General features: G+C 36.1%; 1 protein-coding gene across 1 annotated transcript; it reads right to left on the bottom strand.

Annotated features, from left to right (window-relative positions):
- Positions 1-18,785: 18,785 nt before the first annotated feature.
- LOC145638104 (uncharacterized) lies at positions 18,786-19,575 on the bottom strand. The gene is made up of 3 exons (XM_081689058.1): positions 19,476-19,575; positions 19,254-19,377; positions 18,786-19,152 (listed from the first exon to the last, which is right to left on the bottom strand). The coding sequence occupies exons 1-3, from the start codon at positions 19,529-19,531 to the stop codon at positions 18,841-18,843; spliced, it is 492 nt and encodes a 163-aa protein (XP_081545184.1). The 5' UTR covers positions 19,532-19,575; the 3' UTR covers positions 18,786-18,840.

Here is a 19,575-nt window from a genome sequence, read left to right as displayed (position 1 = left end):
CTCGGTCAGGAGATACTCGAAGGGTTTGATAAAGGGTTACTCGGTCAGGAATTAGTTGGGTAAGGGTCACTTGATGGGTTACTCAATCAAGAGTTAGGCCCCGTTCTTTAGAGCTGCTTTGCTCTGCTGAAATCTGCTCTGCTCTGCTTCAATCTGCTATGCTCTGCTTAAAAATAGTACTTAAAAATAGCTGCTTCAATCTGCTCTACCCTGCTCTGCTTCAATCTGCTCTGCTCTGCTGAAATCTGCTTTGCTCTGCTCTGCTCTGCCCAGAAGCTCAAAAGAACAGGGCCTTATTTGAGGGGTTTGGTTAGGGGTTACTCCCTTGGTTAGGATTAATTCGAGTAATCTCGACCACACGGTATGACCAGTCACACAAAAAAATCCCCTAAAAAATTAATTAGACATTTATAAAAAATTTTAAATCTAACATATATATGACAGTTGATATCTTTCTATCAAAAATTTGCATGGACTTTTAGACACTACACTCTTTTAACATTCTTTTTTTAACACTCATTTAACACCTTCCATGTACCTTCTATCATTTCTTTTATACTTTATTGTTAAACTCCTTTCATCATCATCCACCATCTAATAACTTTCGAATCTCCGGTCTTCCTGTTACTATATATACCCTCAAATTTCTCTTTCTATCCAACCCCATTTGTCTTTCTTCTTCATTGCTCTTTATATCTCTCTCTTTCTTTTCAACTAACAAACCTTAAAAAATGGAGGGTAAAAATGGCACATTTTACTTGAACACTAAGAAGGTGAGCAGTGTTATCCCAGCTAAAAGGAAGCTAGTGAAACGTCTCATTTTCGATCAATTCGTCTCTTTCTTTCATTCTCTTTGTTCATCTTCCGACTCTCATTCCGTCATTCATAACTATAACATCAAGAAGAAGAAGAATCATCGGGTTTTACCGATGAACTGATAGTATCTCTGTTTCATATGATCGAGAAGAGGATGAACAAATCTTGTACTACTGGAGAGTAGATTAATCATTAATGTTTACAATTTCTTTGTTTTTGTGAAATTGTTCCTGGGTGATTTGTATTTTTGGATTTATTATGTGAATTTGAATTATGTTTTATTTATTATTTAAATTATTAAGAGACTCTGTTTTTCCCCTGTTGAGCTCATCTTCATTATAGATTCATGTGATCAAAAAGCTTGTACGGATATATATTGATGGTGTAAATGGAACAAGCTAATTACTTTCGATTGTCTTGTCTATTAACTCGGATCAAATCGACCTGTTTAGTATTGAACATGAAGAACCGCTAAAACTTAACAAGCTCTAAAGCACGGAAACTCTCGATTTTACCCACGTATCGTTTCCGAAACGTTTCGAAAATATCTTGTGTTTCGAAACGCGTTTTAAAACGACTCAGGGAGTTTCCTTATTTTGCTGACACATCTCACATAATTTAGAAGTTTAAAAACATGTGGGAAACTTAATTAAAGATTTCAATTAATGTTTCCTCCAAAAAAACAACAACAATTAAACCCTTAAATTTACAAATTACGAGCAGTCAAGCAGCATGGTTGTTTGAGTTGTTTTTGTAATTGTCGTTTCCAAGGTTTGGAGATCCTTGTTTACTGCCGTCACCGCCTCGCTAGAACAACGTTGATCTAACTACCACCGACAGATTTCACTAATTTGATGTTTATTTTTGGATTTAACTTGTAAGAAAGGGGAATTCTTGCAATTTACAAAACGAAGTATTTGTTTGTTTTTATTTCTTGCAAGTTTATTTGGTATTGCATTCCAATTAAACTAGCTTTCTGGTCCGTTCCATGCACGGGTTATTACTTAGAATATTTTCCTTGTAATGTGTTGCTTATTTGTGTTATATGAGTCAGCATTGTTTTATTGTACTTTATATATATATATTTATATAACGTGGACTAATTAGCTCAACTTTTTTTTTTTTTACTATTACTTTATTTTAAGTTTAGGAGATGATAAGACTATGAATTTATTTTGGCGTAGTTGAAACACTTAATTTCCTTACTTAAATTTGCAAGTTACAGAATGTATAAAGACATGAACTATATTTTTTGGTAAAGAAGGTGGTATGTGACATGAGTGATTTGTGTTGACATGTGGCATATGAGTAATGTGTGGTTTGTGTTTTTAAATACTAAGTATAGATATAGATATAGATATAGATGTCTTTTATTCATGTATTTTTTTGTGTCCTCGTTTCCCATAATTTCAAAAGTTCCGTTTCCCCGATTTTTCGTGTTTCCTTCTTCGTTTTCGTTTCTAGTTTCCGTGCAACTTAGATTCTCTTTATTATGGGAGGAATAAATGCTAGAAATAGGAATGTAATTTAGGGACGGATGGAGTACTTTGATAGTGGAAATCGAGCTAACTAAATTACTTTCGAGGGTCTTGTCTATTAACTCGAATCAAATGGACCCGATTAGTGTTTCAACATGAAGAAACCTCTGGGAAAATAAGTCTAACATGACAAGTGTTTTTTGTTTTATTTTATTATTATTATTTTTTTTAAGATTTGGGCATAACTAATGTAAGCGGAATTGAAGGTTTTTAGTTTTCTTACATTAAGATTAAAAAAAAGAATTCGAGGATTATATATTACAAGTAACGTGAGACAAACTCGATGAGACAATCACAATACAAAATAAAATTGGGTAAATATTTTAATTAGAAATGGAGGTGACAAGAAATTGGATGGTAAACATAACGAATGTACCAATGTACCATCATGGAGTATTTTGGCATGAGTAGTGTGAATTAGCTAGGGTCTAACTTTTTCAATAGTATTTTGGCATCATGGATTTTGTTTGGATATTCATGTTTTGCTTTTTAAATTAGAATATGGTCTTGATGAATAACGTCAAATGAACTCCACTTTCTTGGTGGCCAAATTAGTACTGGATATTCATGAGGAATAGATTCATGTAATTTTGTCATTCCCTTTTTATAATGGATTTTTGCCATACCTTTTTTGTTCCAAAAGCCAAGACCCCGTTAAGGGTCTAAATTCAAATAGTCGGTTTACTTTTCTATGTTACGGAGTTATATTTTTTTGGTATCAATTGGAGTAGCATAATTGCCAAAAATATAAAAAAAATAATAATCAATTGGCATAATTGCATAACTAAGTACTCCATAGTAGTTTCAATCAAGATTTGGTATACTTAGGGTCTGTTCACATTTACTAAAGTGAGCTGAATTGAACTGAATTGATTGGAGCTAATCTGAACTGAACTGTACTGAATTGAATAGAGCTGAACTAAACTGAGCTGAAATGAATATTTTATGAGAGAAGAAAATTATGAGCTAGCTGAACTGAACTGATTGGAGCTGAACTGAAATTAACTAAATGTGAACAGACCCTTAGTTTAATCTATATTATTATTAGAACTCGTGGCAATACATGTCATGATGCCATGTGTCAATCAGCAATACATGTGTATGCTGCCATGTGTCACCTTCTCTTAACCAATGATATGATGCCAAGTCATATGTATAGTCACATATCTATCTACTACTTAAATTATTCTTGGAAAGCAATCAATTACAATTTAAATTAATGTTGTCAATAAATAAGAACTTCAAGATGATAGAAAATGTTTTAGGTTTAATAATATATAAACACACCTCTGCATGATTCATGGTCTTTTCAATTTCCATTTTAAATGTTCATAAATGCTAATTAAAAATACATTTTAGTTTTGGTAATACTCCATAACTATAACTAATATGAAACTAATTACTAATATGGCTCAAAAACCACAATCACTAATTGTAACATAAGTACATTATTCATATAAAATTCTCACAAGCACGTTCTTTAATCTCATACTATATTACATTAGATAACTCAGGGCATCGCCCGGACCAACAACTAGTTGAGGATTAAATATGTAACTTTACGTTCTCAAATTTGATCATATCCTTTCAACTACAACACTTAAGGGGTGATTAATTACTCGATACCAAGTACTTGAGGGAGTCTAATTTGATAGGATACGAGATCATTGTCTAAGAATGTCCATAACTCAAAAGTCAAAACATACAGCCACTTGCATATCACATGTTACAAACTTACAACCAATTATTCAATAAAATAATACGAAGTACAGGTTATACATAGTTAAATCAACATCACTTATGCACTAATTCTTGACGGCTGCTAGTACCACCAAGGTCAAAGTGGATGGTTACTCAAAGAAAACTAAAATCGACATTTAATCGTCATAGAATCTAGATTAATGACGTAAAATTGGTCATGATCACCAACTTCTCTTCTACACCCAGTGTCTTCCTTATCTATTAAGCTTCTACTTGTATTAAATTTGTATCCCTTTCTATTATAAAGTTGTCTTTCTTAGATTTTAAAACTTGATAGTTATACTTCGTCCAATCCTCTAATTTATTAGATGAAATACTTTTAAATTTACACTAATCACAATTATAAATACAAATCTCAATATTTATTGTTCTGTTTTTTTAAAAGAAAAGCTAGAGCATATCATTAAAGGAAAAGTCCAAATCCGCAAGAGTTACAACAGCTTGTGGAAATTATTAAGCCTAATGTACTCCGCATTATCATTTGTATCACCCGTTGCGATATTACAATTTCTCTTAGCATGTAAAAATAAACAAACATTAAACCACTCTATGTAATCTAATTAATATCACCATAAATAACGTTGATGGGAGAGAGACCATGTAATCCCCTATATTTTTTAGTTTTATTATAATATATATATTTATTATTTATACAAAGATTTTATTTTGATTTTATTGAATAAAATTATTTTTTTGAAAGGATTTATATAAACTAACAAGTTTTGGCTAATTTAAAAACACGCACTTAAGCCCAAACCTCAAGCTTTACACCTAGTGCTGTCAAATTTCAAACCGAAACCGTTTAACTGCCCGAAACCGACCGACCCAAATGAGAACCGAACCGATTAAAAACCGGTTTTTTTGAAACCGAAACCGACCCGAACCGTATTTTAGTAAATTCGAAACCGAATCGACCCAAATAATGTTAAACCGTATAAGAACCGAACCCGTTAACAAACCGAACCGAATATAAACCGAACTGAAAGAAAACCGAACCGAAAAAGAACCGAACCGTATCTAACCCGAAACCGGTTCCAACCCGAAACCGTTTAAACTGGCAAAAAAACCGCTTACACCGAACCGTTAGCAAACTGCTACCCGTTTTTAAAATAGCAAGGCAAATCATTCATTAAGGTCTTAAGGATAAGCAATGTTCACAAACAAGAGCAAAACAAGCAGGTTCAGGCCCTGCCTCAAACTATTAGCAACACTACTGCCTCTAGTCATGTATACATTTGAGGTGATGAAACCAAATGAAAAAAAATCTTGTAATATTAAGTACCAAGGCTTGGCTGAAGGCGTAATAAATAAAATTAATTCACAGAGACTATTAAGCATATGATTACATTGATTTTGTGAGTAATAATGAAATAAAGATGGGAGTGTGCTAGTGACATGAATATACTATTAGGCTATGTTTTAATTCAGATTCAACTATAATTTAGTAAACTTAAAATGGAACCGATATGAATAACGTTAAAGTGGTTAAACAATCGAAGAACCGAACCAGTTATAAACTGAACTGAAAAAGAACCGAACCAATTAAAAACTAAACCGAAAAAGAACCGAACCAGTTATAAACTGAACCAAAAAAGAACCGAACTGTTTCTAACCCGAAACCGTTTCCAACCCGAAACTGTTTGAACCGGGATAAAAATCGTTTACATCGCACCGTTTACAAACCGCAACCCGTCTGCACCGAACCGTTTACTACCCGGACTGTTTTCAACCCGAACCGAATTAAAACCGCTTAAGAATAAACCGAAACTGAATCGAACCGATAACTATTTAAACCGAACCAAAACCGACCCGTGAGACAATTAAACCGATTCCAAACCGACCCGATTAAATACCGAACCGATTTCAAACCGAACCGAAACCGAACTGTCAAACCGTTTTGACAGTGCTATTTACACCTAATCTAATTAGGAAACCCAAAGCCCAAGTAAAAACCCTTAAACCTCCTCTTCTCTTTTCATGTCATTCACCCTTCTCTTTCTCCCTCTTGCTATTCACGAACTCAGAGGAAAAAAAAAATCGAACACTACTTACATACTGCTGCCGCCGCCGCCGCACCACCACCCGAGCCACCATTTGTCGCCGCGCCACCCTGCACCGCCAAATAGCAGTTCGTTTCCCTCTCTTCCTTCTCTTTGTTTTTCTCCTTCTTTTGTTAATTTAGTTCAAGTTTTAAACTTCATCAAATCTTTGTTCTTAAATTGATATTATTATGGACTTTGTAAAAGGCGATTTCTAGTTTCTAAAGTGGCCAACCGACTCGTTTATTCAAGGTACGTACAAGTTACGAAACCTTTCCTTTAGAAGCATGTTTAGGGATGTATCGAGAACTTAGTATCATGTATAGAGAAGACTGGACTCAATTGTTTGGTTATACATTGTGATTTCCGTATGTTGTGTATTAATTTACCTTGTAAGTATTCTTTATGCGTTATTTTGTAAGATGCGCTTAGAGGCAAAGGTATGTTATTTTTTTTTTTTGGTGAAAAGAGGCAAAGGTATGTGAGTATGTGGAATGAATTATTTATTACTCGTTCATGATTATTGAAATGAAATGAGTAAAGGGAGGATTAAATTCTTACAAGACGAGGTTAAGGATTTGAGGTGCCTTATGCACTTAAGGTGTTTATATATCGAAGTAGTTAAAGGATCCAACAATAAATATTGCTTGTCAATAATGAGTCAAGAATTGAATTGGAAATTTGGTTTGCTTGAATGATAAATGTTTGAGGAATTAGTACAGGATATTCATGAGGAATTGATTCATGTAATTGTCATTCCCTTTTTGCAATCGATTTTTGTCATTCCCTTTTTGTTCCAAAAGCCAAGACCCCACTTAAGGGTCTAAATTCAAGTAGTTGGTTTACTTTTCTGGGTTACGGAGTTATATTTTTGGTATCAAATGGAGTAGCATAATTGCCAAAAATATGAAAAAATTATAATCATTTGGCATAATTGCGTAACCAAGTACTCCATAGTAGTTTCAAACAAGATTAGGTATACTTAGTTAATTGAAAATTAACTCTGTAACTTTAAGTTCTCAAGGTTAATCATATCCTTTCTACTACGACACTTAAGGGGTAATTAATTAGCCGATACGAAGTATTTGAGGGGGTCTAATTTGATAGGAATTTTCTAGGAATGTCCATAACTCAAAACACACAGCCAATTGCATATCATCCACATGTTACAACCAATTATTCAATAAAATAATACAAAGTACAGGTTATACATAGTTAAATCACTTATGCACTAAGGGCCTATTCTAATTTGCTGAAGTGAACTTATTAGAGTTGAACTGAACTGAATTGAATATTTTATAAGAGAAGAAATTAGGAGTTGAACTGAACTGAACTGAACTTATTAGAGCTGAGCTGAAATGAATTGAATTGAACTAAACAAAAAAAATCGTATGAGAACAAACCCTAATTCTTGACGGCTGCTACCACTAAGGTAAAAGTGGATGGTCACTCAAAAAAAAAAAAAAAAAAAAACTAAAATCAACATTTAATCGTCATAGAATCTAGATTGATGACGTAAAATTGGTCATCACCAACTTCTCTTCTACATCTAGTGTCTTCCTTACCTGTTAAGCATCCGTGGCGCGGCAGTTAGGAAATCTGACTTGTGCCTCTGTTTTCTTCGTTCACGATCAGGTTATCCAATTTTTCCTATGGGATAAACCTGAATACGACATAAAAAACGTCTGTGCTATGCAAAAATGTCAAATTAATCACAAGAATACTTTTCAAGAATCTTTCAAGTCTCATCCACTCATCTTAATTAAATACCGATCACTCAAATCAACAAATAACCAAGAATCCTCACTAGTGAAGTTGCCAAATTGTAGGCGTCGTTTGAAGCGCGCCTACGTAATTAAGCATGCTGTGAATATGCTGGGCACTCATAGGAAGCGGAAATTGACGTATATGATTAGGGACAACTATTAGGTACAAATAAAGTAGAGAGCCTCCATCAAGTTTTTAAGCAACTTGTAAACCGTTCACGGATCACTTAAGACGACCACGATAAGGGACAACGAAAGACAACAATGATTGACCTGTGAGGTTACACTCATTCATAATCCATGAGATTACTAACTCCATATGGTTCGAAAGCATGAAAGGAGGATCGAGGATGATGGTACGAAGTGAGTCATGGAGTCACATTCGCCCGTAGTGGCCTCTACTCGATTCTTATAGTAAAAAGTATTCCCTGCAATCTCAAAGGTATGCAAACAAAGATTCAATTTGCTTCAAACTATAATTATGCTAAATTTGTTGAATATTAATGAAACACATAATTCTAAAATATTGTGATCACTTAATTTAATAACAAGATCAAAAAGGAACCTGAACCGGTCGTCCAAATTATCTTATTAGGCGTGATTTTCAATTAACATATTCCCTTTAAACATGCAATATGGTGATCAATAATAACAATAGAATAAACATTAATATTAGAAGCAATTCAACAATAAATTGTTATTCAAATCAAATAATAATAATAAACTTAATCATGATATTAGCAATATAAAATAAATTAAGTAATTAAATTAATTAATTACTCACATTTCGAGCGCTCCTATAAATTGCTAAATTATGAAAAAATTATTAGTAACTTCAATAAAAATAAAAATCAAATAGAATTAAATAAAAGTAAAGTTGATTTTGTCCAAACCCTCAGTTAATTATACCTTTCACGCCTTGGTTTAAGTATAGTACCTCGGGTATTGTATGGACTCCTAGGAGCGCTTAGGGGAATTAATGATGTAATCAGGAATATTGGTTTAAGGCTTAGAGTATGAGAGAGAGAGAGAGAGAAGAGAATGATTTTTGGTGTAGAAGAGAGGAAGAGAGAATGATTTGGTGTCCCGTACTGCAGAAAGGAGGCTTGTATTTATAGAGGAAATGAGTAAGGGGATCACACGGAACCCTAGAAAAGATAAAAACCCTAATTTGGGGCGGCATGACACGCTCAGTGTATGCTGTGACTGTGACACCCCCGAATCTCCCTCTACGGAAATACCAATATAATACGTATAATTATACCGTAGAGATAGACTTGGGCGTATTACCGCCGCGTGATTACGCAAGGCTACTCAAAACTTACTAAACAAATCCAATCCTATGCAGCGGAAAACTTCAATACTTTTCTTTTATTAATAATAAACCATAAATATATATATAGTAACTATAGTCATGAGTACTCAAAATAAACAAAAAGACCAACATTTCCTAATATAGGTGAAACCATTCCTGGGACTCCAAATGCTCAATCATTGACTCCACCTGAAATTAGTCAACACTTGATCCTTGCTTATATAAACACACCAAAAGAACCTCAAGAATCTTGATCGAACACACCCAAGGAAAAGAGAAAAATTGGATTTGCGTCGGAAAGAATAGGCAGAACTTGCAAAGGCTGTATTGTCTTTGATATAACTCCGAATTAGGTGATTCTTGAGCCTAACCTCAAGGATTTTTTGATAGGAACAATCTTTAGTGAAACGTAAATACCCCCAAAAATTGACCAGATGTGCTCGAAAATTGGCTTCAAAGATAAACGGTATGATTTGTGTAAAAAAGAGGAGAGGAAAAGAAGAGAATTGGTATGAAAAATGTGAGAGGTATGAAGGGGTATTTATAAGCTAGCTCATGCAAGAACTATGGCAAGAGAATTTGGGAAGATTTATGGTAAGTAGGGTTTATGGAATTACTTGGAGAAGTGAATGAAAGAAATATCGAAGGTTTTGATTTTAAGGTGATTGTGCATAATAAAAATATGGAAGGTGTATAGTCATGAAAAATAATATGGCAATTGGAATTACTTGGGGAATAATCAAGAGGAATAAAAGGCAAGAAAATATGCTGATAAAATATTAAAAAGATGGAAAAAATAGAATTAAGGAAAATAAGAGGTTTTGGGAGATAATTAAAAATACAATTTACTAAAATAATTTCCCCTAAAATAATACAAGAGGGCCGAAAATCTTGAGCTTTTCATAGCTCAGATTTTCGGATTCCCTTAGTAGTATTTAGGAAGATTTTTGTTCGGTTTAAGGAATAAAAATAATTGTGTAAATAATATAGAATAATTAATTAAATAATTAATTAATTAAATACCAATTATTCACCAATAATTAACTAAGAAAATCATATTTTATATACATAGAAAATCCAAATTTCCTAGCTAAATAAATGGGAATTTTCGGCCATTTAATATAATTAATAAAATATAATTTTGCTTTAATTAAAATATCTGATCGAAATATATAAATAATCTCTTTTCTAAAATAAGATAAATGGATAATAAATCTTATCCAAAATAATAATTAGATTTCGAAATACTTTTGGCGCCAAAATTCAAATATCATTTTGGATTCAAATAATAAATTTACTAAAATACCCTTTTTATAAAATAATTCCTAATTAATTAATTAGAAAATACATATGAAAATATGGGGTATTACAGTGACACGGTACTGATTACCGTGTCGTGGTGCACTATTTTGCCCTAAAATGATAAAGCACGTGCAGTTGTGTACGCGGAGAAAACACGAAAAAAATCCCGTGTCACGGCAAAGGATGCTATGATGCGGTAATGTCCACCGTGGCGTGGCACGTGGCGCCATGCCACAGAGTACAATTTTTCCAGATTTGCATCCAGGTTCATAAGCGTGTGAGAAAAGAATTGTGGATAAGACACGGGAAAGCACTGTGTCACGGTATGTGTACCGCAACACTATGCAGAATAACGTGTCACAATATAGACACCGTGACACATCAGCAATTGTCGTGACGTGACAATTTAGTTGTTGCGTGGTAATTCCTGTTTTTTTTACGTATTTAAAACTATGATTACTTTTGATTCGTAACTCGAAATAAGGCATATAATTTATCATTTGAAAGATTATCAAATCTTCTTTACAACCCAATTAAATCAGGTCAAAATCATATTTGTAGATTTTAAGATATGGCCGTTTTAGTGAAAGGGTATCGATTTTGGGCCGAGTTTAGTATTTTGCTCATGTCTTCTTCGTTTTAAATCGGAATTGGCCGGGCTTATGATATATTTTTAGAAAGCTTATTTCAAGGTCTATCCAACCAAGTAATTATTGGATTAAAATTAGGAAATTTTGGAATTTGGTACCTTGAAAATGGGGGGTGTTGAATTTTGGTACACGTTTATTTTTTTTTTATTTTGATACCCATCAAAGTGTAAAACTATAGGTTTTGGTACCTCCGTCCATGTTTCATTAATTAGTTTTCCGTTAGTGGGGCCCATTATCTAATTATTTAATAATTTAATTTATTAAAAAAAAAAGAAAAAACATTTTTAAAAAAAACTTTAAAAAAAAACAACCACTAATACCACCAGCCACCCACCTTCCGCCGGCGGTAGACCAACCCCGCGCCCAGCAACCTTCCCACAACCGCCACCCAGCTCTGCCTCCTCGCGCCAACCCCACCCCCCTCCAGCCCGCACCGGTGCCCATTGTTTCCACTAAACCACCATACCCCATCCCTCCCTGCCTTAGCTTGAACCGAAACCGTTCTCCGACCATCGTAGCCAAAATCCAGGCCACCACCTCAAAACCACTTCGCCGGCAGCCAATACCCCTCCCCCACATCGTCGCGATCCACCTTATCTGAAAACCACCACATCAAAACCCTAAAACCCCAAAATTGAAACCCTTGATTTGGTTTCGTTGTGATGGTTCTACACGTCGCCGCGGGCAAGAACGAGGAATGGAGGGAAGACAGTGGGTTGTTGCGCTAGGGTTTCTGGTTTCGGTGTGATGGTTCTCCGCGTCGCCGCTGCCAGGAACGAGGAAGGGAGGGAAGACGGTGGGTGGTTGCGCTAGGGTTTCATGTTTCGGTGTGATGGTTCTACACGTCGCCGAGGCCAGGAACGAGGAAGGGAGGGAAGACGGTGGGTGGTTGCGCTAGGGTTTCATGTTTCGGTGTGATGGTTCTACACGTCGCCGAGGCCAGGAACGAGGAAGGGAGGGAAGACGGTGGGTGGTTGCGCTAGGGTTTCGGAGAAGGGGAAAACAGGGAGGGAAAGGGAAAGGGAGGGGTGGGATGGTCGGCACCGGCCGCCGGTGCCCGGGGAATTCGGCCACCAACAGCCGAAAGCCGGCACAGGGGAAGGGTGGTGACACTACTGGTGGCAGTGGCTGGTGGTTTTTTTATTATTATTTTTTATTTTTTTTATACAATTTTTTTTTTTTTTTTATAAATTAAATTATTAAGTAATTAGATAATGGGCCCCACTAACGAAAAACTTAACGGAACTGGACAGAGGTACTGAAAGCTACAGTTATGTGTTTTTGGAGGTACCAATTTAAAAATAAATTTAAATGGGTGCAAAAATTCAATTAGCCCCATATTTGAGGTACAAAATCCAAATTTCCCTTAAAATTATAAGGCCACAAAATCAGTTTTTCTCGGTTTTATGATGTGGACACGGAAAGAGAAAAATAAGTTATGGTTTAGCAAAATGGGCTAATTAAGAATTGTGTTGGTTTATGAAATGTATTAAATGGAAATATGGATTAAGCACTCCAAAGGTTAAATACTCAACTTGATCAATAATGGCAGTGAAAGATTAGTCATCATCAGGTTTGGTTTTAGGGAGACATTTTTAGGTGTCTACACCGACGGATTTAAATCCGTCAGAAATTTACGACGGAAATTCCGTCGGAAAATGCTGCAAAAAAAATTAAAAAAAACATGCCGCACCACCACCGGCACAGCGTATCACCACCTCCAACCACCTAAAAACCTACTGTCAACCCCACCCCCACCCAACTAACCAAACCAAACCACCACACCACCCACCTTAGCCGAAATACCCTACCACATACCCTATCCAAACCAAACCCCACAACACCAACACCACCTGACCCACCGCCACTAAATCTATAAAACCCTCACATAAAACACCTCCCACCACCCCTGTCAACCTCCCACCACAACCACCACTCACAACGCCACCTCAACCCAAATCTGCTTACAACGCCCACCACCACAACCCTAACCCTAACCCAAATTCTCCACAATAATCAGCCACTACGCCACCACAACACTAACCTTAACCAGATTTACAACCCCAAACCCACCTAAACTAATTAACCTAGATATACAACCCTAACTAATCCGACTAAACAACCCATCATAAGCGAAATACTCCACCACCCACCCTAACCGAACCAGACCCTCCACCCATGAAATTCACAACCACAACCCAAAAATTAACTAAAACAAATAAATAAAACAAGAAAACATACCTTTAAGACCGAAATTGGCTGTAAATTCACTCAAACTTGATTAATAAGACCAAATTCGACCAAGAAAACTCTAAATGGTCGAAATTGATCTTAAAAACCTTAAACATTGAAATGGCGTAGAAGCTGAGCTAGGAGGCAACGAGCGTGGCGGTAGGGTAGCGGCGTTTGGCGGCGAGAAAAGGAGAAGGAGAAGAAAAAGATCGAGAAAAGGAGGAGAAATAAGGAGAAGTAGAATAGGAGAAGGAGAAGGAAAAGAGCAGGGAAGGGAAGGAGAAGATAAATGAGGAGAAGAGAAAGAATCTGAGAATGAGAGGAGAGAGACAAGAATGTGAAATGAAAGGGGTAGGTGATGCTGGTACGGTTTTGGTTTTTTTTTTTTAAAAAAAAAAAAGTTAAATCCGTCGGAACCGGTTAAAATTTCTTAGGAAACTTCGGACGAAATTTAATACTTTCGGAAATTATTTGTTTTCCGACGAAAAATAAGTTTTTTTTTCGACGGATTTAAATTCCGTCGGAAATTTTCAACGAAAAATCTAAATTCGTCGAAAGGGAATTTTAACTTTTTCGACAGATTTTCGTGTCCGTCAGAACATCTCCGTCGGAAATTGAGCTTTTTCTAATAGTGGAAGAACACATTATCAAACATATATATAGGTATGTTCTTTTTCTAATATGAGTATGTTCTTTGTCATACACGGGATGTTATTTGTCGAATAACAATGTGTTCTTTCCGTGTGGCGGGTGCACCATGGTGTATAATACTATTTTCAGTATTAAATTTGTATCCCTTCAATTATAAAGTTATCTTTCTTAGATTTTGAAACTTGATAGTTATACTTTGTCAATTCCTCTAATTTATTAGATGAAACACTTTTAAATTTACACTATTCACAACTATATATACAAATCTCAATATTTATTGCTTTTTTTTCGTTTACTTTTTTTTTGTTATTTTTTTTTTTAAAAAAAAGATAGAGCATATAATTAAGAGGAAAAGTCCCAATCCACAATAGTTACAACATCTTGTGGAAAATTATTAAGCCTAACGTACTCCACATTATCATTTGTATCACCCCTTGCGATAAGGTGATACAGACACTAAGCCAAGATAAACCAAGCTCTTAGCATGTGAATATAAACAAACACTAAACCAAGCTTTATGTAATCTAAACAAACACTAAACCAAGCTCTATGTAATCTAAAATCACCATAAATAATGTGGATGAGAGGGAGACCAGTATCACTTGAAGTAATAGCCTTGATCACATTGATAGCATCCAATTAAACCCAGATATGAACATGACCAAATCGCTGCGTGAGGGTGAGAGCATACCTCATAGCCTGTGCTTCAATGATTTGAGGGGAAGAGACCTCAACCTTCTTCATGGCTATAAGGATCAAGTTGCCATTTTCATTTCTGAACACAACACCTAACCCTACTTGACCAGCTTCAGGAACATATGAATCAACATTTGCCTTGATACTCCATGAGGTGGAGGCATCCATCTAACGCTGCTGCACTTGGTTGTTGTATCGGAGGAAAGAACACCTTAGTTGCATATTCATCATACTCATTTACTATCCTGCTATAGCCAGCCGCGAGCATTACAATATCAGGCCACTTATTCTCATGAATAAACAAGTTGCGTCATCGCCAAGCTGCCTACATCAACGCTGCCATATGCCTTAATACCCCCCCTTTCCACCTTGCTATGCAGCCACTCCCACCTTTCCACGATGGAGTCTCAAGGAGAATCAATTACGTCGGTCGTGAGATCACAATGGCTCCAAATCTCACTTGGTGTTGTGCATTCAAAAAGAGAGTGAATGATAGTCTCCCTTTGTGCCCCACAGACCTGGCATATAGCATCAACAGTGATGTGGCGTTGCAAAAGACGGTCCTTCACAGCTAAGTTACCCTTCACCGCCACCCCATATGAAATGCTTAAGTTTGGGAGGACCATTGAGCCCCCAAACCGATCTCCAAGTCTCGTCAAAGACAACACCAGATATCATATTATCATACACACCCCTCGCAAGCCAATAATATGACTTTACCGTGAACACACCATTCTTAGCACAACTCCAATCCATTTGATCATTACATGAGTGCTGAGACAAGGGAGTAGCAAGAATCATGGCAGTCGTAGCACCGTCTACCAACCCCCTTATTTTTCCAACATCGATCCCACGCAATACACCCCTCCACGATAAGCTCGTTACAATTATATTTTCATCCACACCACCAGGCTGATATACGAAAATCAGCTTGCCATCCTTCACCAACCAAGCAATTTTCCACACATTAATGTCACAACCATCTCCAACCCTCCAAGCAAGCCCGTCACAAAAAAGCCCCTTTGCACTTTAAATACTTCTCCAAGTAAAACTTGGATCATACCCACGCAATGCCTCCATTACATTTGTATTTTCAAAGTATCAGGCCTTGAGAATTTTGATGAACGGAGTGTTCCACTACAAAAAAACCAGTGAATTGCGACCGCCAGCACCGGTCGCAATTTTTGAGGAAAACGGTCGCTATTCACAATTGCGACCGTCACCGTTCGCAACTGCACGGTCGTAATTTTAATGGTCGCAAAAAAAAAATTGCGGCCACTTGACGGCCGCAGATCAAATTGCGACCGTTTTTCGTATTTTCAACGACCGTTTTTTAAACTGACGTAATTTGTTATTTGCGACAGGCAAAACGGTCGCAATTGCTGAAAATTACGACCGGCTAAGACGGTCGCAAAACTCGGGGATCTGCGACAGGCATTGACGGTCGCAATTTTCAGTAAATTACGACCGCCTGTGACGGTCGCAAATTCATGTGATCTGCGACAGGCCATGACGGTCGCAAAAACATGGGATATGCGACATGCTCTGACGGTCGCAATTTCCAGTAAATTACGACCGCCTAAGACGGTCGCAAATTCCTGTGATCTGCGACAGACGGTCGCAAAAACATGGGATCTGCGACAGGTTAGATAAACGGTCGCAATTCCTCATAGAATTGCAACAGGGCAATTTATTATTATAAATTTATAATGCAATTTCAAATAATTACAATTTGCATTATCGATGCCATCCTAACCTGAACCTATAACCTGTAATCATGTGATTTAATTTCAAAATTAATATAAAATAAAAATAAAATGCATAATTCATATAGATAATAATATTAATAATTAAAAAGTCCAACTTCGAACAATACATACAATAATAATGTTCAAGTTAATAGTAATAGTAATTAGTTAGTAATAGTTTTATAAGCTTAACTTTAAAACTAAGTTAGGTCTATATGAATAAGTAATGGCCTATGTTCCTTCAAAAAATAGATAAGGCCAACATGTAACAATATAATACCAATTTCAGGCCTATATTCCCCAAAAAATAACGAAATGGCCTATACTCCCCAAAAAAAACGAAATGACCTATATCCCCCCCCCCCCCCAAAAAAAAAAAACCTAAGGCCTATATTCCCCCCAAAAAATACTAAGGCCTATATCAACAATACTAATGTAAGAGCTTTATGAACAAAAACTACGACACCGGAGTCTGGTGACCAAGCCCACCACCACTCATGTCCGGGTCATCTTCTCTACAAAACTGAAATGGAGGACCACCTGAACAGTTAGAGAACAAGTTCTGCAACATTGTCTCCATCATTCGCTTACTCTCAATTGCTGCCTCCTCCCGCTCCTTCTTCAATGCCTCCTGCAACTGCGTTGCAAACTGTGCCTCCATCTGTGCCTGCATTTGCACTTTTTCCTCCTCTATTCGCTCGGCAACCTCGGCTTGCACACGTTCCTCCAACTGTGAAGCTATAGAAGGATTGTACGATTGCGAGCCTTTCTCGGAAGAGGGGGTGTAAAACAAACTAGCACTTGCACCTAGGCCCTTCACTACACCCTTTTTCCTACCACCAACGACCTCCCAGTATAGTTGGTTAGGGTCCGGTTGTGACCCTTCTTGAGTGGAAGACTCGTCAAGCTTTTTTTGGTAGGCTTCTTGAAATCAAACAAAACAAATTATGCATATTAAACATGTTTATAGGTTCAAATTGCGAAAAATTACACATTTTCATGCATATTCAAGGCTATAGGTTCATGAGTAGGATAAAATGGCATAAATGACCTTCTAACTTATCCATTTTCTTTGTTTTTGCTACATTCTAAGATTTTATCAATCAAACAACTCATATTTAGCATATTAAACATGTTTATAGGTTCAAATTGCAAAAACTTACACATTTTCATGCATATTCAAGGTTATAGGTTCATGAGTAGGATAAAATGACTTAAATGACCTTCTAACTTACCCATTTTCTTTGTTTTTGCTATATTATAAGAATTTATCAATCAAACAACTCGTATTTAGCATATTAAACATGTTTATAGGTTCAAATTGCAAAAACTTACACATTTTCATGCATATTCATGGCTATAGGTTCGTGACTAGGCTAAAATGGCTTAAATGACCTTCTAACTTACCCATTTTCTTTGTTTTTGCTACATTCTAAGACTTTATCAATCAAACAACTCATATTTAGCATATTAAACATGTTTATAGGTTCAAATTGCAAAAACTTACACATTTTCAAGCATATTCATGGCTATAGGTTCATGACTAGGCTAAAATGGCATAAATGACCTTCTAACTTACCCATTTTCTTTGTTTTTACTACATTCTAAGATTTTATCAATCAAACAACTCATATTTAGCATATTAAACATGTTTATAGGTTCAAATTGCAAAAACTTACACATTATCATGCATATTCATGGCTATAGGTTCATGACTAGGCTAAAATGGCTAAAATGGCATTCTAACTTAGCCATATTCTTTGTTTTTGCTATATTTTAAGAAGTTATCAATCAAACAACTCATATTTAGAATAGTAAACATGTTTATAGGTTAAAATTGCAAAAACTTACACATTTTCAAGCATATTCATGGCTATAGGTTCGTGACAAGGCTAAAATGGCATAAATGACCTTCTAACTTACCCATTTTCTTTGTTTTTGCTACATTCTAAGATTTTACCAATCAAACAACTCATATTTAGCATATTAAACATGTTTATAGGTTCAAATTGGTTAATCATAGACATTTTCAAGCATTTACAAGGTTATAGGTTCCTCAAATTTCAAATCACAAGTATAAGTGCCTATGTTTTGCATGCTTCCTTAAAAAATAATTTCATTAGTTTCCAAAGTTAGATGTGTTACCGAGATTTGTTGTGCCCTCTTGTTAGCCGCGACTTTTCCTTTTCCTGGAACTTCCTTGAAATGTGTCTTTAGGAACACCTCCGGAGCAGTTGGAAGCACTCCACCGGCTTTCTAAGCCTGCACAAATCAAATAACTCCATAAATGCTTAGTGTATGTAACTACTAAAACATATCAGTATCATTATATACCATTAAGTATTACCATTTTCTTTGCATGCTTTGATGCAGAGATAGAACCTTGGAAGTGTGACGGCTCAATTGGATTAGACAGGAAGCCGCCCCTCCTGTTCTTCTTCGCTTTTTCTGACCTCTCCAGAAATACCGGATCCTTTCTTTTCACCATAATTCGCTCAAACATAGCCTCTCCCATCCATCTGGGAACTGACTTGTTTCTGACCGAAACATTGTATGTAATCTCTTTCAGCCTCTTATGTGCCTTCTTTTCATACTCCTTCACGAGGGCATCAAGATCAGCATTCCAAAGGTATTGTTTCTGCAAACAAGAAAAATAAAATGTATAATAATTGATTGTAATAAGTAACCAAAAAACAACAAAGTTAGATGAGTAAACTAAACTTGGGGGTTTTATAATACCGTAAACGAGTTCCACCAGTGGGTCTTAGTATCCTTGTCAACCATTTCATAGTTAAGCCATGGTTCGCGCCAATGTGCTTGAAAAATATTTGTAATGGAGGTGCTCACGGTGTTATCATCGAACCTTTGTACCAATAAGCAAACAAATGAAGTCATTACATACAAATCTAACCAAGATTGTTCAAGTTGGAATGCAAATTAAGATAACCATGAGTAACTTACCATAACCTCGTCGGGTGCAAAGTCCTTCTCGCAATGGGGGTAGGAACCTCACCCATGGGAGAGTTACCGTCTTGCGTCTCAGGAACCTGAGTAGATGTCC

The sequence above is a fragment of the Chenopodium album genome, chromosome 7 (genome assembly GCF_948465745.1).
Source record: "Chenopodium album chromosome 7, dcCheAlbu1.1, whole genome shotgun sequence".
Lineage (NCBI taxonomy): Eukaryota > Viridiplantae > Streptophyta > Magnoliopsida > Caryophyllales > Amaranthaceae > Chenopodium > Chenopodium album.
Note: the sequence above shows the minus strand (reverse complement) of the source record. Positions and strands in the feature narration are given on the sequence as shown.

Excerpts from the sequence above, each read along its gene's own strand:
- LOC145638104 (XM_081689058.1), bottom strand. The coding sequence starts at position 19,531 with ATGGGTGAGGTTCCTACCCCCATTGCGAGAAGGACTTTGCACCCGACG. Across the intron at positions 19,378-19,475 it reads TTGCACCCGACGAGGTTATG|GTTCGATGATAACACCGTGA; the intron begins GTAAGTTACTCA and ends ATTGGTACAAAG. Across the intron at positions 19,153-19,253 it reads ACTGGTGGAACTCGTTTACG|AAACAATACCTTTGGAATGC; the intron begins GTATTATAAAAC and ends TCTTGTTTGCAG.